This window comes from Amia ocellicauda, chromosome 2 (assembly GCF_036373705.1).
Source record: "Amia ocellicauda isolate fAmiCal2 chromosome 2, fAmiCal2.hap1, whole genome shotgun sequence".
Lineage (NCBI taxonomy): Eukaryota > Metazoa > Chordata > Actinopteri > Amiiformes > Amiidae > Amia > Amia ocellicauda.
This window is the reverse complement of record NC_089851.1, coordinates 41,024,955-41,040,764: the sequence shown is the minus strand read 5'-3', so window position 1 is coordinate 41,040,764 and position 15,810 is coordinate 41,024,955. Positions and strand designations below refer to the sequence as shown.

At 40.3% G+C, this 15,810-nt stretch overlaps 1 protein-coding gene across 5 annotated transcripts in view; it reads left to right on the top strand.

The window, feature by feature from the left end:
- Nucleotides 1-15,048, top strand: part of LOC136771449 (disco-interacting protein 2 homolog C) — a 280,332-nt gene extending 265,284 nt beyond the window's left edge. For all 5 annotated transcript variants that reach the window (XM_066723806.1, XM_066723798.1, XM_066723789.1 and 2 more), the window contains 5 exons: nucleotides 2,423-2,480; nucleotides 4,297-4,371; nucleotides 5,458-5,632; nucleotides 6,332-6,455; nucleotides 10,253-15,048. In XM_066723806.1, the coding sequence (XP_066579903.1) occupies nucleotides 2,423-2,480; nucleotides 4,297-4,371; nucleotides 5,458-5,632; nucleotides 6,332-6,455; nucleotides 10,253-10,505 (685 nt within the window). In that variant the 3' untranslated portion in view covers nucleotides 10,506-15,048. The remainder of the gene's footprint in view (nucleotides 1-2,422; nucleotides 2,481-4,296; nucleotides 4,372-5,457; nucleotides 5,633-6,331; nucleotides 6,456-10,252) is intronic.
- Nucleotides 15,049-15,810: the final 762 nt, after the last annotated feature.

Sequence of the window (15,810 nt, the reverse complement as noted above, 5' to 3'; positions counted from 1 at the left end):
CTATGGCAGCTCACGGTAGGAGGAGGCCTGGCCCGACCCTGCCTTCCCCACCACCTGAGCCGCGATCCTGAGGCATTCCATCAGCCTCTGGCCCACCCTTACACCCCCCAGCAACTCTCAAATTGACAAATCCGCACCCAAGACTCTTGGGTGCTCCAAAATATATCAGTTGACTACTCCCTACAGTTTCAAACACATCCACCTCCCTTCCGAGGCATGGTGTGTACATAAGTGAGGAACCCGCTGCAGTGTGCGGGGTTTCACATAAAAATCACCGCTCTCCTGGAGAAGCGAGCAATCCGCGAAGTGCCCCCACCGGGGCAGCACAAGGGATTATATTCCCCATACTTCCTTTTGCCCAAGAAAGATGGCTGTTTCTGCCCCATCTTAGATCTGAGGCACCTGAACCGCCACTTCAAGGTGCTGCACTTCAAAATGCTCACCCTGCGCGCCATGTCCCAGGCCATCAAGCCCGGCGACTGGTTCACCACGGTGGATCTGAAAGATGCTTACTTTCACATCCCTATTGCGTGGGGGCCCAGGAAGTTTCTCTGCTTTGCCTTCAAAGGCCGAGCATTCGAGTTTGCTGTGCTCCCCTTCAGCCTGTCGCTAGCCCCGCGCACTTTCTTCAGTGCATTGATGATATTTTAGCGTTGTGAGGGGGTCCGCTTCCTCAATTACCTAGGCGACTGGCTGATTTGTTCTCACTCGAGGGAGCAGGTTCAGAATCACACAAACCTGATTTTAGGCCGCCTCTCCGAATTGGGCCGAATTGGAATTGGGTCAATCGAGAGAAGAGCTGCCTGACGCTAACTCAGCAGACACAGTTCCTCAGACTGCACCTCGATTCTGTTGCCATGCTCGCCACGCTGGTGCCAGAGAGAGTTGCCTCCATACGCACGTGTCTCTCCCTCTTCCACCTGAGAGCTTGTGTCGGGGTGTCCCTTTGCCAGAGGCTGCTGGGCCTCCTAGCCTCCTAGGCCTCCTAGCCTGCTGGAAGGCGCTCCATTGGTGGTGGAGCCCTCAAAATTTGACCCTCGGTGTGCCCCTGTGCCTAGTCTGCCACCGAGCAGTTGTGGTGACAGACTCTTCCGAACAAGGTTGGGGAGCAGTCTGCGACGGACGTGGAGTCCTAGGCAGGTGGACGGAGCCCGAACGGGCCCTCCATATCAACGTCCTGGAGTTACAAGTGGTGCTTAATTTCCTGCCAGTCCTACGGGACAGACGTGCTGGTTTGGATTGACAACGCAGCGGTGGTCACCTATTTCAACTGGTACGGAGGTCTCTGGTCGCGCAGACTATACTCTGTTGACTAGCCGGCTGTGTATTACGTTGTTTTTCCACTGGGTCTGTGACCCCGCTCCTGTTGGATCAGCGGTCCACAGCCATGATATGCACGGAGCCCAGACAAGTTGCTTGATTGCCTGTGCCAGATATTTTGCAAATAGATTATGGCCTCGCTCCTAGCTGCACTAGTAGAGCAGCTGGCCTTGTTATTGTAAGCAGAGAGCGTAAGAGTTAACCTCTGTAGCCCTGCTTTGTATATGCTGATTCTAGACAGTTCCCGATAAGAGCATGACTGGTGTGACCCTACAGGACCCCTGGGATTACTGTGGAGTTGTTTTGCCGAGGCCCCTAGCAGTGTGCAGGGGCCAATGGCAGCTTTGATAGAGTGAAGTTTTCGATCGGGTTCCTACGGAAGTGTACAGAAACCCTGCCCCCTTGGGCAGTGCTTCCTTTTTAAGAAAACCAGGGTTGCAATCGCAGCCTATCATTTTCAGGATGGATTTGTTTATTTATTTGATCTACTAACTACTGCTGTATAGGTCTATATCCAGTGTACAATCTAGGTTCAAAAGTTGCCTAAGGAAGCATTACAATAACTAGGGGATTTTGTTCAAGCAGACGTTAATAAACAGATTTTTTTTTTTTTTTTTTTTAGTATATGCTGTAGTGAACAGTGTATTTATGTATTTAGCTTTTTGATAGTTTTTGTTGTTGTTGTTGTGTTTGTTTGTTTGTGTTACCATAGTAATCATGGAAGCATCTCTGATAACACAGTTCCAGCTAAAGTCTAATGCTTTTATTATGACAGGTTTTAATTTGTTTGAACACTTTATCTAATTCTTGTGAGAAAATAATTTGTTATTATTTTGGAATGCATTCACAATTCTTCTGTGGGAATATACTACACAGAAAAGTTACAGTTGTTAAATGTGTTTTGAGGAAAGCTTTAATTTTCTTAATGCTTTATTGATGCAAAGCCTGAGGGAGTGAAGGCTCTGTTTTAACAATCACAAAGTTGTTATTTCTCCTTGGTACATAGACAAACATTTAATATGCAAATGAGTATCCGGTTTCCTTGCAATCCAGAATAGTACCTATACTACTATCATTCATAATGTTGTTTTTTCAAATTCAGGGTTCGCTTGGTAGAAAGGGGATCCCCTCACAGCTTGCCTCTCATGGAATCAGGAAAGGTATGTACAGTTATATTATCACACGATCAAGTATCTGAAAGTCCAAAAGTCTGTACTAAATTAGAAATCAATATAACAAAACACTTCATTTGAGAAAGCAGATAGTAAAAAACAAATTTGTGCCAAGAAAGTTATAGGATTTGTAGAATATCTGTAATTTCTGTGTAGGGCGTTTCCTTTCAAAATACATGGGAGTGATTGGTTACAGCACAGCGAAGGAACAGAAATTGTAATGGAAGCCAGAGAATGCTGGAAAACTGCGTACACTTTTGGAAATGTATCCAATCATTATTCCCACCCCCCACTGCTGGACTCAAAATGAATGTCCACCCCACTTCTGAAACTAAAGCTACGGCACTGACTGTCATCATCACCAATGTAAGAGAGTATTTCCAGTTTTCTTGTAGGGAATCACTCTGGTATAAAGAGTGCAGTGTGTTCCTTGGGAGGTATTTGGTCATTAACAGAATAGCTGGGTAAGATGAGGGACACATCTGTGTCTTTGGAGAACTGCATTTCAGTGTTAGTTATGCAGCTGAAAGATGAGGAGTACAGATCATGTATTATATGGGCCTGCAATGAGAAGATAATACATTATTTTAGATGAGTTAAATTCCAGTTCTGCAGAATTTTGAAAATAAATAAATAATAATAATCTTAATTTTATAATAGCACCTTTCATAACTGAATATCACAAAGCACTACAAAGAAGTGCTAATCAATTAACAGAACAGAACATCATAAAACGGAACAATAAAACAGTCATGAAACAGTAAGCAATAAGACAATCACAAAACAACAGGAGATCATAAAAATGCCATTTAAAAATGTTTTGTTGTTGTGAGATTTAAAAACAGATAAAGGCTCAGAATTGCTGATCTCAATTGGAAATGTGTTCCACAACCTAGGTGCATAAGAGGAGAAAGCCCTGTCACCCACTGTATGCAATTTGGTCGGGGGAATGACCAGAAGGTCCACACCAGAAATCAGCAACTTAGAGTGTAGTTGGAGAGTAGTTCAACTCCCCTGTTGTCTTTGACAGTCAGCAACAGTACTTTAAAGTCAATACGGTATTTGACCAGTAGCCAGTGTAAGGATTTCAATATAGGGGTTATGTGACCACCAGAGTGACACCCCATCAGGACCCTACCTGCTGAATTCTGAACATACTGAAGTTTTTGAAGGGTATTCTGAGACACCCCAGTTAATAAGGCATTGCAGTAGTCATGTCTGGACACAAATGCAGAACAAGCTTTTCCGCAGCAGACGTGGGCCGGATTAAATCAAAACTTTGACGCACCCACTAATAGAAAACTACAAAACTGTGCTCAGTTACAGCCTCATTCTTAAATGTAACCGCTACTATGGACAGATTTTTAGTTTCCTATTAGTGGGTGGGTCAAAGTTTTGATTTAATCCGGCCCAGTGACAAGACTGGTGGGAAGTGTTCATGAGGTGGAAAAAGGACAGTTTGGTGATGCACCTCATAATTTAAACGAGGGTCAAAAATAACCCCCAAGTTTCTCATTTTAGAACAAAACTCAATTAACACTCCATCCACAATTGTTGTGGAGTTTTTAAAAGCACTGAAACGGCTCTAGTCAAGGTTGTCAATGACTTGCTGATGTCTTCTGATTCTAGAGCCCTTTCCATCTTGGTCTAAGACCCCTCTTTCTCATCTGTATTAGGCATTGACATTATAAAGAAAGTGAAAAGATCAACCCCTTTTAACCTATTGAATTTTAAGAGAATAGGAGGGGGAGGAAACACGGAAAACAGCTCATGTAATGTAATGTTTTTTTCTTTTTCTTTTCAGATTCTACCTGGAGTTCGGATCATCATCGCCAACCCTGAAACCAAAGGGCCCCTGGGAGACTCGCATCTCGGGGAGGTCAGAGCAGAAATGCATTACAATCTGAAAACTGCTCAAGCAGAAAAATAATGATACCCCACTACTGAACTGCTATCAGACGCAGAGAACAGCACCCCTCCCTGTGGCTTTAGTATCACACTTATTCGGGTTGGGTATAACAGCTTTCACACTTGTAACATATGTATAAAAGATTAATGTCAAGGTAAATTTGAGAGAACGATGAATGAGAATTAAACAAAAACAAGTGCAATAGGTAAACCAGCCATTTCTGCACAGTTTCGTCAAAAGAATGGGCTGTTTATTAATGAGTTGTAACATGCTGCTAAGCTGTGTATTTCAGCTTCCTGTGGTTTGATTTATAGCAGGATATTCAGGGTTAGCATATATACTGGCATATACTGGTTAAAGCACTCAAATTGCTTCATCATTTTGGACTGGCTGGACATAGCAACTGGTTACATAAGCAGAGGTGGTAGACTTTTCAGACTGCCTGTCAGTAGTAATTGAGAGACTCGTACTTTGTTACATATTATGTGCTGTACTTTCAAATGACTTAAACACAACAGGTTTTAATAAAAGTGACATGGTTATTATGAAAGATTCAAGCTTCAGTGAAAGATGTGATCTGAATGTAATAGGTTAAGCTTGGAAACATTATTCTGAATGCGTAACATTTAGTCTGGTTTTAAGACTAGTTGAATGGAGAATTTAAGTAGAGCTTTGAGTTTATTCATTCAAGATTGACAAGGGGTACAGTATAATCAAAACACTCGACTATATTTACAGCATTCATATATATTAGAAGAGTGCTTTTGAAAGGCTACAAAAAAAAAACACTGGATTACTGTGAATACAGTTAAGCTGAAAAGGTGTAAAGCTGTAAAGCAGGATGACAATACCCTCTAATGATTTTGACTACCTGAATCAAGTCCAAGTGTCGTCTCAGCTACAGACCAATATGATTTTCTTGCCTTGGCCTGTCCTGAATCAGCCTGGTTGTTCTCCTTCGATCTGCCTCTGATATACAGTGGTGTAGCATGACTGCAATATTGTCCTCAGTAGTGTGGCAAGCAGACGGTCCTAACTCTCTGCCTTCCTCCACAGATCTGGGTGCACAGCGGGCACAATGCCAGCGGCTACTTCACCATCTATGGTGATGAGTCCCTGCAGTCCGACCACTTCAACTCCCGTCTGAGCTTTGGAGACACGCAGACCATCTGGGCCCGGACTGGGTACCTGGGCTTCCTGAGGAGAACAGAGCTGACAGATGCCAGTGGAGGTGAGGAGGGGCCGCGCTGCAAGGTTAACTTTGAGGGTGTATGCACCCAGCCTCTGGAGTGCAGGCCCCTGGTCCTGGTGGGGGTTGTTCTCTTCAGTATTCAGTCCCCTTTCACCAGGCTCATCACTACCTCAAATCCGCACATTACTGTCTTAATAGAAACCGTTTAATTACAGATCTCTGCCCAGTTCACCCAATTGTCCACCATTTAAGGGGAGCTAGACAGCCTGCTGTACCGAGGCCCTCTCGGCTCTCAGCTAGGTGGACCTCTGCTCTACAACAGATGGTTGCATTTATAAACAGCAACAACAAAGCAGCTTGAACGATTCATTGTTTCTTCAGTGGGATGAATCAAGTTGTAGCCTCTCAGCTCAGAAAATGAGTTCATCCCGACAAGCAAATGTATCATATGGGAACCCTTGAATTCATTAGCCGCACTGTAGGTTTGGTTCTTCATGTAATGCTTGGCGCAATGTTGAACCCTAGAACTTAAATCTAAGTACACAGTGATGAAGAGGCCACAGAGAGAACAGCAGAGGCTCTCCGACTCTCCACCCCTTGAACATAAAGACTATAGAGCAAATTGAACATATGCATATAGACCTGGTTCATAAACTTCCACTCCTATCAAACCTGCCAGTGCAGCTCTTACTCCTAAACCCAGGTCACAGTGTCTGTCCTGTATTTCCTCCCCTGCAGAGAGACACGACGCGCTGTATGTAGTAGGAGCGCTAGACGAGGCCATGGAGCTGCGAGGGATGAGATACCATCCCATTGACATCGAGACCTCTGTAATCAGGACACACAAGAGCATCACAGAATGGTACGAACACATTCAACTGAATTGGATTAGTTTGTTTTCTGATATTAATTATAATGCAGAAACACATTTTATTATATCACTACATTAAAACGTGTCTGGATGGCAGCTCTCAGTATGTTAATGTCATTGGAGGCATTCCTTCATCAAACAAAAATGATTTGATTAGTACAATAAGTGGAAATAAGACTTTGTAATGACAAGAAATGAAAAAAGTTTCACAGTGATTGGATCATGAGCATGTCCTCACCTTTGACCTCAGTGCTCTTTTTCCAGATATGACTTCATAAAAATGGCAACAATCAACTATTTGTCAGTTAATCCATATAGAAAACTCATATGTGTGCACTATATATATGTAATTTATATGTTTTCATATATTGGTCATGTATTTATAATGCAATATGAATATGTCAATTTTATAAATATGCGAGTTCCTTCTGGGGAGGAGCTTAGTGGTGGGAGAGAATAAGCAAACTTATGTGTGGGAACTAGTGTTGCACGGTATACTGAAACTTCAATACTTTTTCGATACCAAAAAAAACAAAAAACGGTTCGATACAAGAATTTTGGTGACATTCGGTACTTCTCTCAAATGCATCTCACGTCCTACTCAACATCAAGCCTAGTAATTTCTCTGAATCAGCAAGAGAGCGTTTTTTCAGGTGCTTAACTTTTCTCTGCATATTATTAATATTGCATACATTCAGTGTACAGCATATCTACAAGCAATGTACACTACCGGTCAAAAGGTAGTGGATCTTGACTAATGACTATTTAACCTATTTCAGCAGTGTAACAGACTAGAGCAGCTCAGACACTATAAGACTCCCCATCGGCTTGCAATAAACAATTAAATGCACGTGCACTCTCACACTAACACTCATCCTCTCACAGCCTTTGGGTGGCGATGGCTCGTCAGGCCTTGGGTGTGGATGCCCTGTTGGCCCTCCATGGTGGGGTGCCTCAGAGGAGGGTTGTGTCTCATCAGACTCCCACGGTGGGGGACAAGGTGCCTCGTCGGACCCTCAGAGGGGGCTGTTGCTGGAAGACAAAAGGACATCTCCAAAAACAATTGTGCATTGCATGTCCATGGCACACCGGCAGCACTATGGGCTAGCTTCCTGGGATCTCAGTGGCCAACCCGGAGTGTATTCGATAAGGAGATCATTTAAGTAGGGAGGTGCCAGTGCCTTTAGTGCTTTACATGCTAGTAAGAGGAACCAACAACAAGGTTTTCTAAGCGCTGTATCAAGATTTGCTGGTCAATTCTGTCAAAAGCCACACTTAAGTCTAATAAAATAATGACAGTGGCGTGCCCTGAGTTGGAGGACTGAAACACGTTTAATATTTCTGTACTGTGGGCGGAGCGGAAGCATGATTGAAATTTCTCATGAAGAGGATTATCAGTTACAAAGGCTTGCAATTGGTTTGCGACTACTTTCTCTAGAACCTTAGAAAGGAAGGGAAGGTTGGAAGAAGGTCGATAGTGTTTAAGTGAGTTAGGGTCGGCACTGGATTTCTTAAGAAGTGGTTTAATTACAGCTATTTTAAATTATTCGGGAACAGATCCTGAGGATAAAGAAGCATTAATAATGTGTATTAGGTGAATAATTAATGGCAGAGATTGTTGTAGTAGTTTAGTGGGTATAGGGTCTAGTGCACAGGTTGTAGTTTTCATTTTAGTAATTAAGGAGACCAATTCCTGGTGATTTACTGCGTTAAACGAGTCCAAGGTAGGCAGGGGCTGTGAAGGACTGCATGCGTCGGCTATAGTATTTGTGTATGTTTACAATTCTGTTTTCTAATGATCATTGAAGTCATTGCTGGTGATATTGGGGGGGGATAACCTCTGAAGGTTTTACCTGCTGATTAGTAAGTGTCGCAATTGTGTGGCGCTAAAATGTGGGTTATTCTTATGCGTCTCTATTCAATTAGAGTAGTAGGCTGATGTAGCAGAGGGCACAGCTGCTTGTATCTTATTATACTGTCATTCCATGCCATTGTTTCTCTCCATTTACGCTCATATCTACGGAATTCTGAGTGACTCGTTAAACCATGGTGGGCGTTTCATTGGTTTAATTTGTCGTGCCCTTAATGGAGCTACCGTGTATAAAGCAGTGCTTATTGTATTGTTGAAATTATTTAATAATTCATCTATGGATCCTGTTTTGATAAAGCTAGCATTTGGCAACAGAGTAGTAAATGTATGAATAACAGTAAGATTTAGGCAACGAGTTTCTATGTTCCTCTCCTGTGTGTCTGTTTCTACTCCAGGCAGCTCAAATGTAATAAGGCAGTGATCGGAAATCGTCTGGTTTTGGGATGATATTACTAGGTTGTGAATCTCTACCCCACGGGTAATAACTAGATGTGGTGTGTGAGTGTGACGATGTGTGAAGCCTACAGACTCCAATAGGGACAGGAAACTAACAGTAAGGGGCTCGTATTTACTACATATTCAATATTTTATCATAGTTTATCATAGTGTATGGCTAAGTTAGATAGAAGATCGCTAAATCAGACATAAAAATGGAATAGGGGCCTGGTGGCCTATAAACAGCTATAAGCTGAAGAGGAGGATTAAGCCTAAATTCTACCTGGTGAATTTCAGAAGATGCGAAAGCTGTCTAATGGCTCAGTAGAGGTCTGTGCGGTAGATGGTGGCTAGGCCCCACCACGGTCTGTTGTACGGGCCTTCTACTAATGGAATAGTGTCCAGTAAATACATATATATACATACATATACACTACCAGTCAGAAGTTATAGAACACCTCAATTTTTCCAGTTTTTATTGAAAGTTACGCAGTTTAATGTCTCAATGTACTCTGAAATTAAAGCATAGAACAAATAATCAATTGTAGATACAAAATAAATAATGGAATCGTTTTTAAAAAATTGAACCCCTTAAGCTGACAAATCAGGTACCCTTAAAAGGCACCAAATCCTTGTGCCTCTCTTTAATGCCATGTGTACTCTTCACTGTTTTGTTGTTTGCCAAGTGCTTGGTATCCCATGAAAGCTGAGACTAATGATGTGAAGCATTCTCTGTGGAAAAAAAGTTATTTATACCCCCACAAAATTTACAACCCCCCCACCCTTCCACATTCTGAAATAGGGGGTGGGGGGATACTTGGTCTGAGTAGGAATAACATTTGACTGCAGACTGCGCGTTTCCCCCCCCCGGGCTCTGAATGACGGCGGGTGACATGGAAACTGTAAATCGGATGTGTTTGAGAATGAAACGCACTGGTAGCCAAGAGAATAAGCTTTCAAATGATGTGCGTATTGTAGAAATACAGTGTAACTTCTATGCACAGGAGCTGCTTGTAACACTGCCAAATAATGCTTAAGAGGGTGTAGTAACACAGTATATAACACATGAAATGTACATTATTTTTCAGTTTTTGGTAACCTAAACTTTTCTTTTAACCTCTGGCAGTTTACCGCTTACCTTTGTACCATTTCAGGTTATTCACTGGACTTAACTGCTTATATTTCAATAAAAACTGGAAAAATTGGGGTGTTTTAAAACATTTGACTGGTAGTGTAAGTGTAGATTAGAATATAATAATACCTGTTCTTATGTGCATTTAAATGATTGCTGTAAACAAACATTTATTGATTAAACTACTAGAAAGATAGATCAACAGAATAAGCTTTTTCAGACTCGCACAGCAAACATAATGGTACAACAACTGTTTTGATGTATTTGTGCCCCTTCTTATGAAGCATGACCACTTAAAACTCCCATACAGACAATGGGATCATTCGTTCACTCCCTGCTGCTCTCTTGCAGCGCGGTGTTCACCTGGACCAATCTGCTGGTAGTGGTGGTGGAGCTGGACGGCTCGGAGCAGGAAGCGCTGGACCTCGTTCCCCTGGTCACCAACGTCGTCCTGGAGGAGCACTACCTGATCGTGGGGGTGGTGGTGGTGGTGGACATTGGGGTCATCCCCATAAACTCTCGCGGGGAGAAGCAGAGGATGCACCTGCGGGATGGCTTTTTGGCAGACCAGCTAGATCCCATTTACGTGGCCTACAACATGTAGCCGCACATGCTTCACGGCCTCGAAGGACTGTACTATATGTACATAACACAGTGGGACTGCGGCGCCTGCTACAGGCCTCCAGAACAAAGTGGGTGGATGAAGAACAGAAATGAATAAATGCATAAAATGAGCAAACAAAAACATTCGAGTAGTTTGTGGTATTGTGCAGATTGAAGGAGGTGCTCCTAGTTTGGCAAGAACAATGTGAAAATTATAGTTTTTTTGACTAAACGTTTTAAACGCAAGGAAAACAGAATCTTAACATTTTTTTAATTATTATTATTTTTTAAGGAAGGAAGGAAAAAACTAACATTGTAGAACATATTTCTTGCTTATTCGGATGATATTGCTTTTTAAGTAAGTGTGGCTTTATATTTTTGTTATGTATGCTGAAGTTGCTCATTTTTGCTCATCTGCCCTCTAAGAGGTAAGGGTATTTTTAAATATTTACATTCTGTGGCAAACTGTATTTTAAGTTGTTTACTGTTTTTAAAATATAAACAAATATATAGATGCGTTACTGATAATAGGGGACATATCAGTTTGTGTCCTTAAAATGTATGAAAAGGTACAAAATTAGTTTTTATTTTTCTGTAGTTTTTGATTTATTTTGTTTTGTTTTCAACCTTGCTCTAAAAATTTGCTATTCAACTATGTAAAACCATCACAGCTTGCCATGAAACCCAGGGGCCATTCCGTGGGTTTGTTTAAAAAAGGACATGTTGCATTCGTTGAGTCTTCATGTGTTTAATATCATTGTACTAAAAAGGAAGGAAAACACTACTTTACTTTGTGTCATGTAATTATGTACAAAAAAACAGTTTTAATTTATTTTGTTCTCTTTAGAAGTATATGAGAAGACATTCAAGAATGTTTTACTCTTGAAAATATTTGCTAATATAAAACAAAGCATTGTATTATCTTGAGTGAATAGTATCACATCAAATATATACAAATATATAAATATATATTAAAAGAAAAAAGTCCTAGGATTCACCAATGGAAACATTTGAAATGCAGTACTTCTCAGTTGCATGGTGTCTGTTGTTTTAGATAAAAATGTCATTGCTTTGTTTGAATGGCACACAAAACCGAATGACATTCAGGGGTGTCCCAGTATTGGATCCTCCCATCTAAAGATACCAGCCAGCGAAACACCAAGCTGTCCTTGAGATGGTCATTCAAAAAGTTTTATAAGAGAAAACCAATCTAAACTCTGAAAGGGGTTCAGTTTTTGGCATGGAGGCTGTTTACAATTTATTTGTGCTGGCATGTGAGAACTTGTTAGGCCTTTAGAATATCAAGTTGGAGATGATCAGTGCTGAGAAACTGTAAATATAGAAAATTATTAGTCCTAAATATTTTTTCAACATCCATTCTGTCTAGAGCGAGCATTGCTTCCCACAGGTTGGGTGGGAGGGAGTGTGTGTGTGTGTGTGTGTGTGTGTGTGTGTGTGTGTGTGTGTGTGTTGGGGGGGGGTGTCTCTATTGTTGTTGTGTCCACTGCTGCCTCACTTTAAATAAAATTATCTTACACAACCTTTAACCTTTAAGAAGAAAAAGACCCAACAACAACTGTGTTCTGTTAGCAAAAGATGTCCAAACTATAAGATTTATGGTACGAGTGTATGAGATGAAAAAGAATGATAGAATATAATGTACAGGTATTTCTGTGTTTAAATACATCTATATATAAGTTTTCAAAGGTTACAGAACATCTCCAGACTCTAGATTTCGAAGATGTTTCTCTAGGTTTCCAAAAGGAATATTTATGTAACAAAAAAAACGGCGATGTGCAATTTCAACAGATTATTCCATGTAGGGTGTGACATTTTTAAAGGGAACAGACACCTATTGCTTATTTCTCTAGAGATTATCTTCCGCAGGAGGTGTGTTTTGATGGAACAGTGAATTTATTTTAAGGTGTATCTGTGATACAGAACTGACATTTGAGAGTAAACTAAAACTGAGCTTTTTTTCTTTTTTTTTTACATGGAAAATTCGGCCAATACATTTTGTTTTCTGCCATATTGATATCAACCTCACATACAACTCATCCTGTATCAAAATCCCTTATTGCTTTGTTCTTTGCTGACCTACTATGACTAACTATCTCTTGTGAAACTTATTGGTTTCCCTGTGGTGCAGAACAATTTTCTTGTTTGTTTTTTTCCTTTGTTTTTTCTTTGTCAGTTTGTTTGGTTGATTGTTAGTTGTTTTTTTCACACAACTGTACAGAGCTGTGAACCAGTGGTCTCCAGTTGTCTTATGCCACTCTGTCCTGGGGGTATTTCTAGAGCCTGTTTTTAAACGCTTGCACTCTTGATGTCAGCTGGTCTGTTCTGTTGAGCATGTGATGTGTGGATTTGAAGACCGCACCAAGCAGCGTCATCTCTTTCTGTCATTATTAAATAAATGCCCTTACGGGGGTTTGACCATAGATGGCATTGATGCAAAAAAAAAAAAAAAGGGCCTTTGACAGTCATTAACTTTTATAAACTGTATTAATATATTATAGATTTACAACAGGTGCTCTGCATTTCTGTTGTCCATTTATAATATAAAAAGACCATAATAAATAAATTCACTGGCTTTACATTTTTTTTTAATTGATGTTTGCACTTTCTTTTTTTTATTGGCTGTAATTTGGACTAATTTCCAGTTGACCCAGAACTGTTCTTCCAATTGGGTTATGTCTGCCAAACTCCAGGCAAAAAATGTTGCTTCATTAAAATGTACCAAACCTCATCTGTTTTTAACTGTACATATCATTCTGTATAATTTAGCTTTCACTTAATTGTTTATCCACATTGAAACCCATATCAGAGTTGTAGCACTGTAATCCACTTCAGCTGTTACTGTCACTGCATATGCCATTGTCACTGCTGCATATATTTTGTTTTACATCATGTTATTAACAACATGGAAGAAATACATTTTTTTGTATATCTACATTTACTTAGAAAAGGTTCTAAATAGCTAATATTATGAATGCAATCAATATAGAGGGAAATTGATGTTTCTATATTAGAAAAGATTCAATGCAGTCTTTTTTAATAGGCTTTAAATTAATTTCAAGGAATAGGTTTTCACTTAAGCTTTTAAAGAAAATGCAGTTTGTTCGGGGTTTTTTTTTTTTAAGAAAAAAAAGTCTTACGTTCTACGACGTATGGAAGCATTGGTGATGTCATTCCTGAATAATAAAAAAAAAAACTTTTCCTATTTAAGAAAAATACTGTGCACATACTTTTGCAACGTTTTGTGACGTAATTTCCATCTTTCATTGGAAATTTAGACCTCATGTGTGAGAGGGTCTGCATGATGTCTGTAAATATTGTTGGTTACTTGGGGGGGGGGGGGGGGCGATGACCCGTTTATTTTGTATGGTGCAGGTGTGTTTGAAACTTATGTTTTGTACACATAAAAGTATTAAAAGTCACTTTTAGCAGCCTAATGGGCTGAGAAATTTGCTGCCTAAAATCACTAGTTCAGGTGCAATAAAAGTGTTTTTATTGGGAAACCGTTCAGAAGCGTGCATTTACAAACAGTTCACCAACCACACTATTACTGCACACAACTATATACAGTTTTCTTTCTGCTGAGTCGTGCTTTCCTGCACTTAGCAAAGGAAATGATTACTTTGCACTGTACAGATTACGTTTTTTCACATTTGTCCTGTGTAATATGTCACCAATTTGAAATACTGTTTATTCTAAAGTTTATTCCGATTGTAAGTGGTTAAATATGACGCAGAGTAACCGAGAAAGACTGGTCGTAATGACTGACAGCTGCTAACGCTCAATGTTGTAGTTTTTGTGACTTTGTAGCACTCTGTGATCAAAAACTGAATCTCTTCTTCAACCTGTCGACTTTTTTTTTTTCTTTTTTTTGTGGTGTTGAATTCTGTAACGTTGGTTACTCATAGTGAATTCCCTTTTCTTGTATTGTTGCAGAAAAAAAAGTGGAAGAATCAACTACTACGATTCCAGTAGGACCTAGCAATAAGGATTGTCCTGTATTAGAATCCGTACTGTAGATAAACCATGTATCAGAATGTACACGTTTCTTGTGTTGTGAACCTAGTGCTTTGGAAGTTGGGATTTAAACAAAAAGACCTTACATAATCAGACAATGCACAAAATAATACAAACATAATAATACAAACAAGATTAAATACATTAGTAGAAGTTACACTGCAATCGTATTCACAAAACAACTCCAAACCAGAACAGACTCCTCATGGTGCTTGTTTACGATATATAATCCTGCTTGACACTTTACCCAAGGGGACAGTTTACCCCTTATGTCAATTGAATGTTAGCAGCGTTATTTCAATGAGTCTGGTGACTGGTTAAGGATATTTTATATACTCAACCAATCACAATAGATTTTTTTTTCTTCGCAAAAAAAAGAAAAAGAAAAAAAAAGTATAGCAAACCTTTCTTATATCTTAAACCACCAGTACGCTTTGTACATCTGTGATAACGCCTGTTTTATATTCAAATGAACAAAATAAAAGCTTTTATTTTTGTTGCTCTGAAAATCCTCACTTTATTGCTTTCATTCAGTACAATATCATTTTGAGAAAAGGGGTTGGGGAAAGTAACGTCTTAGAGACTTCTAAAGAAGGGTCCATTTTGAATTCCAAGAAAGTGCAATTCACAATTGTGTTCATTCATTAGCTGGAGGTGATTTGCAGCCACCCTGCTGCGGACAACCACCACAGTCTCTAATTGGAGACACTGAACCAAAGATGAGGAACAAGAGTCAACAGACCTCGCTGGAGCTCATTTGGAAGATGAAAATAAGAGTCAAAGGCAACTGCAACCACCACCAGAGAGTAAAAGAACTACAACTGCCCCATGCAATACAACTGCAGAATAAGAGCCATAAACTAATGCTAGGGTCACACTACATGACTTTTACAATCTGACCCGATGTTGAAAATGCTTTGCAGTTCACACTTAACGACCGACATTCACAGAATTTATGTCTTTGCGTCATAAAGGAGTGCACACAACATGATCATTTAAGTACAGTGGGTCACTAAACAACTTATCTGAAATCCATTGTCCTGGGGATCTGCAACACAGCCTTGAAACCCAGAATCCCAAATCTCACGGAAGCGTGTGATCCATCCAGAGAAAAAGTAAGCAGACACAGACCTGTACACTACAAGCTCGCCGCTGTTGCTGTTTGCGTTAGTCTGTGTGGACAAACACAAAAAGCACAGCAAAAAGTGAATGTGGTTGGAGCCATGGCTGGGGAGGCGAGGGCAATAGCCTGCTCTGCTTTGAGAGCTGGA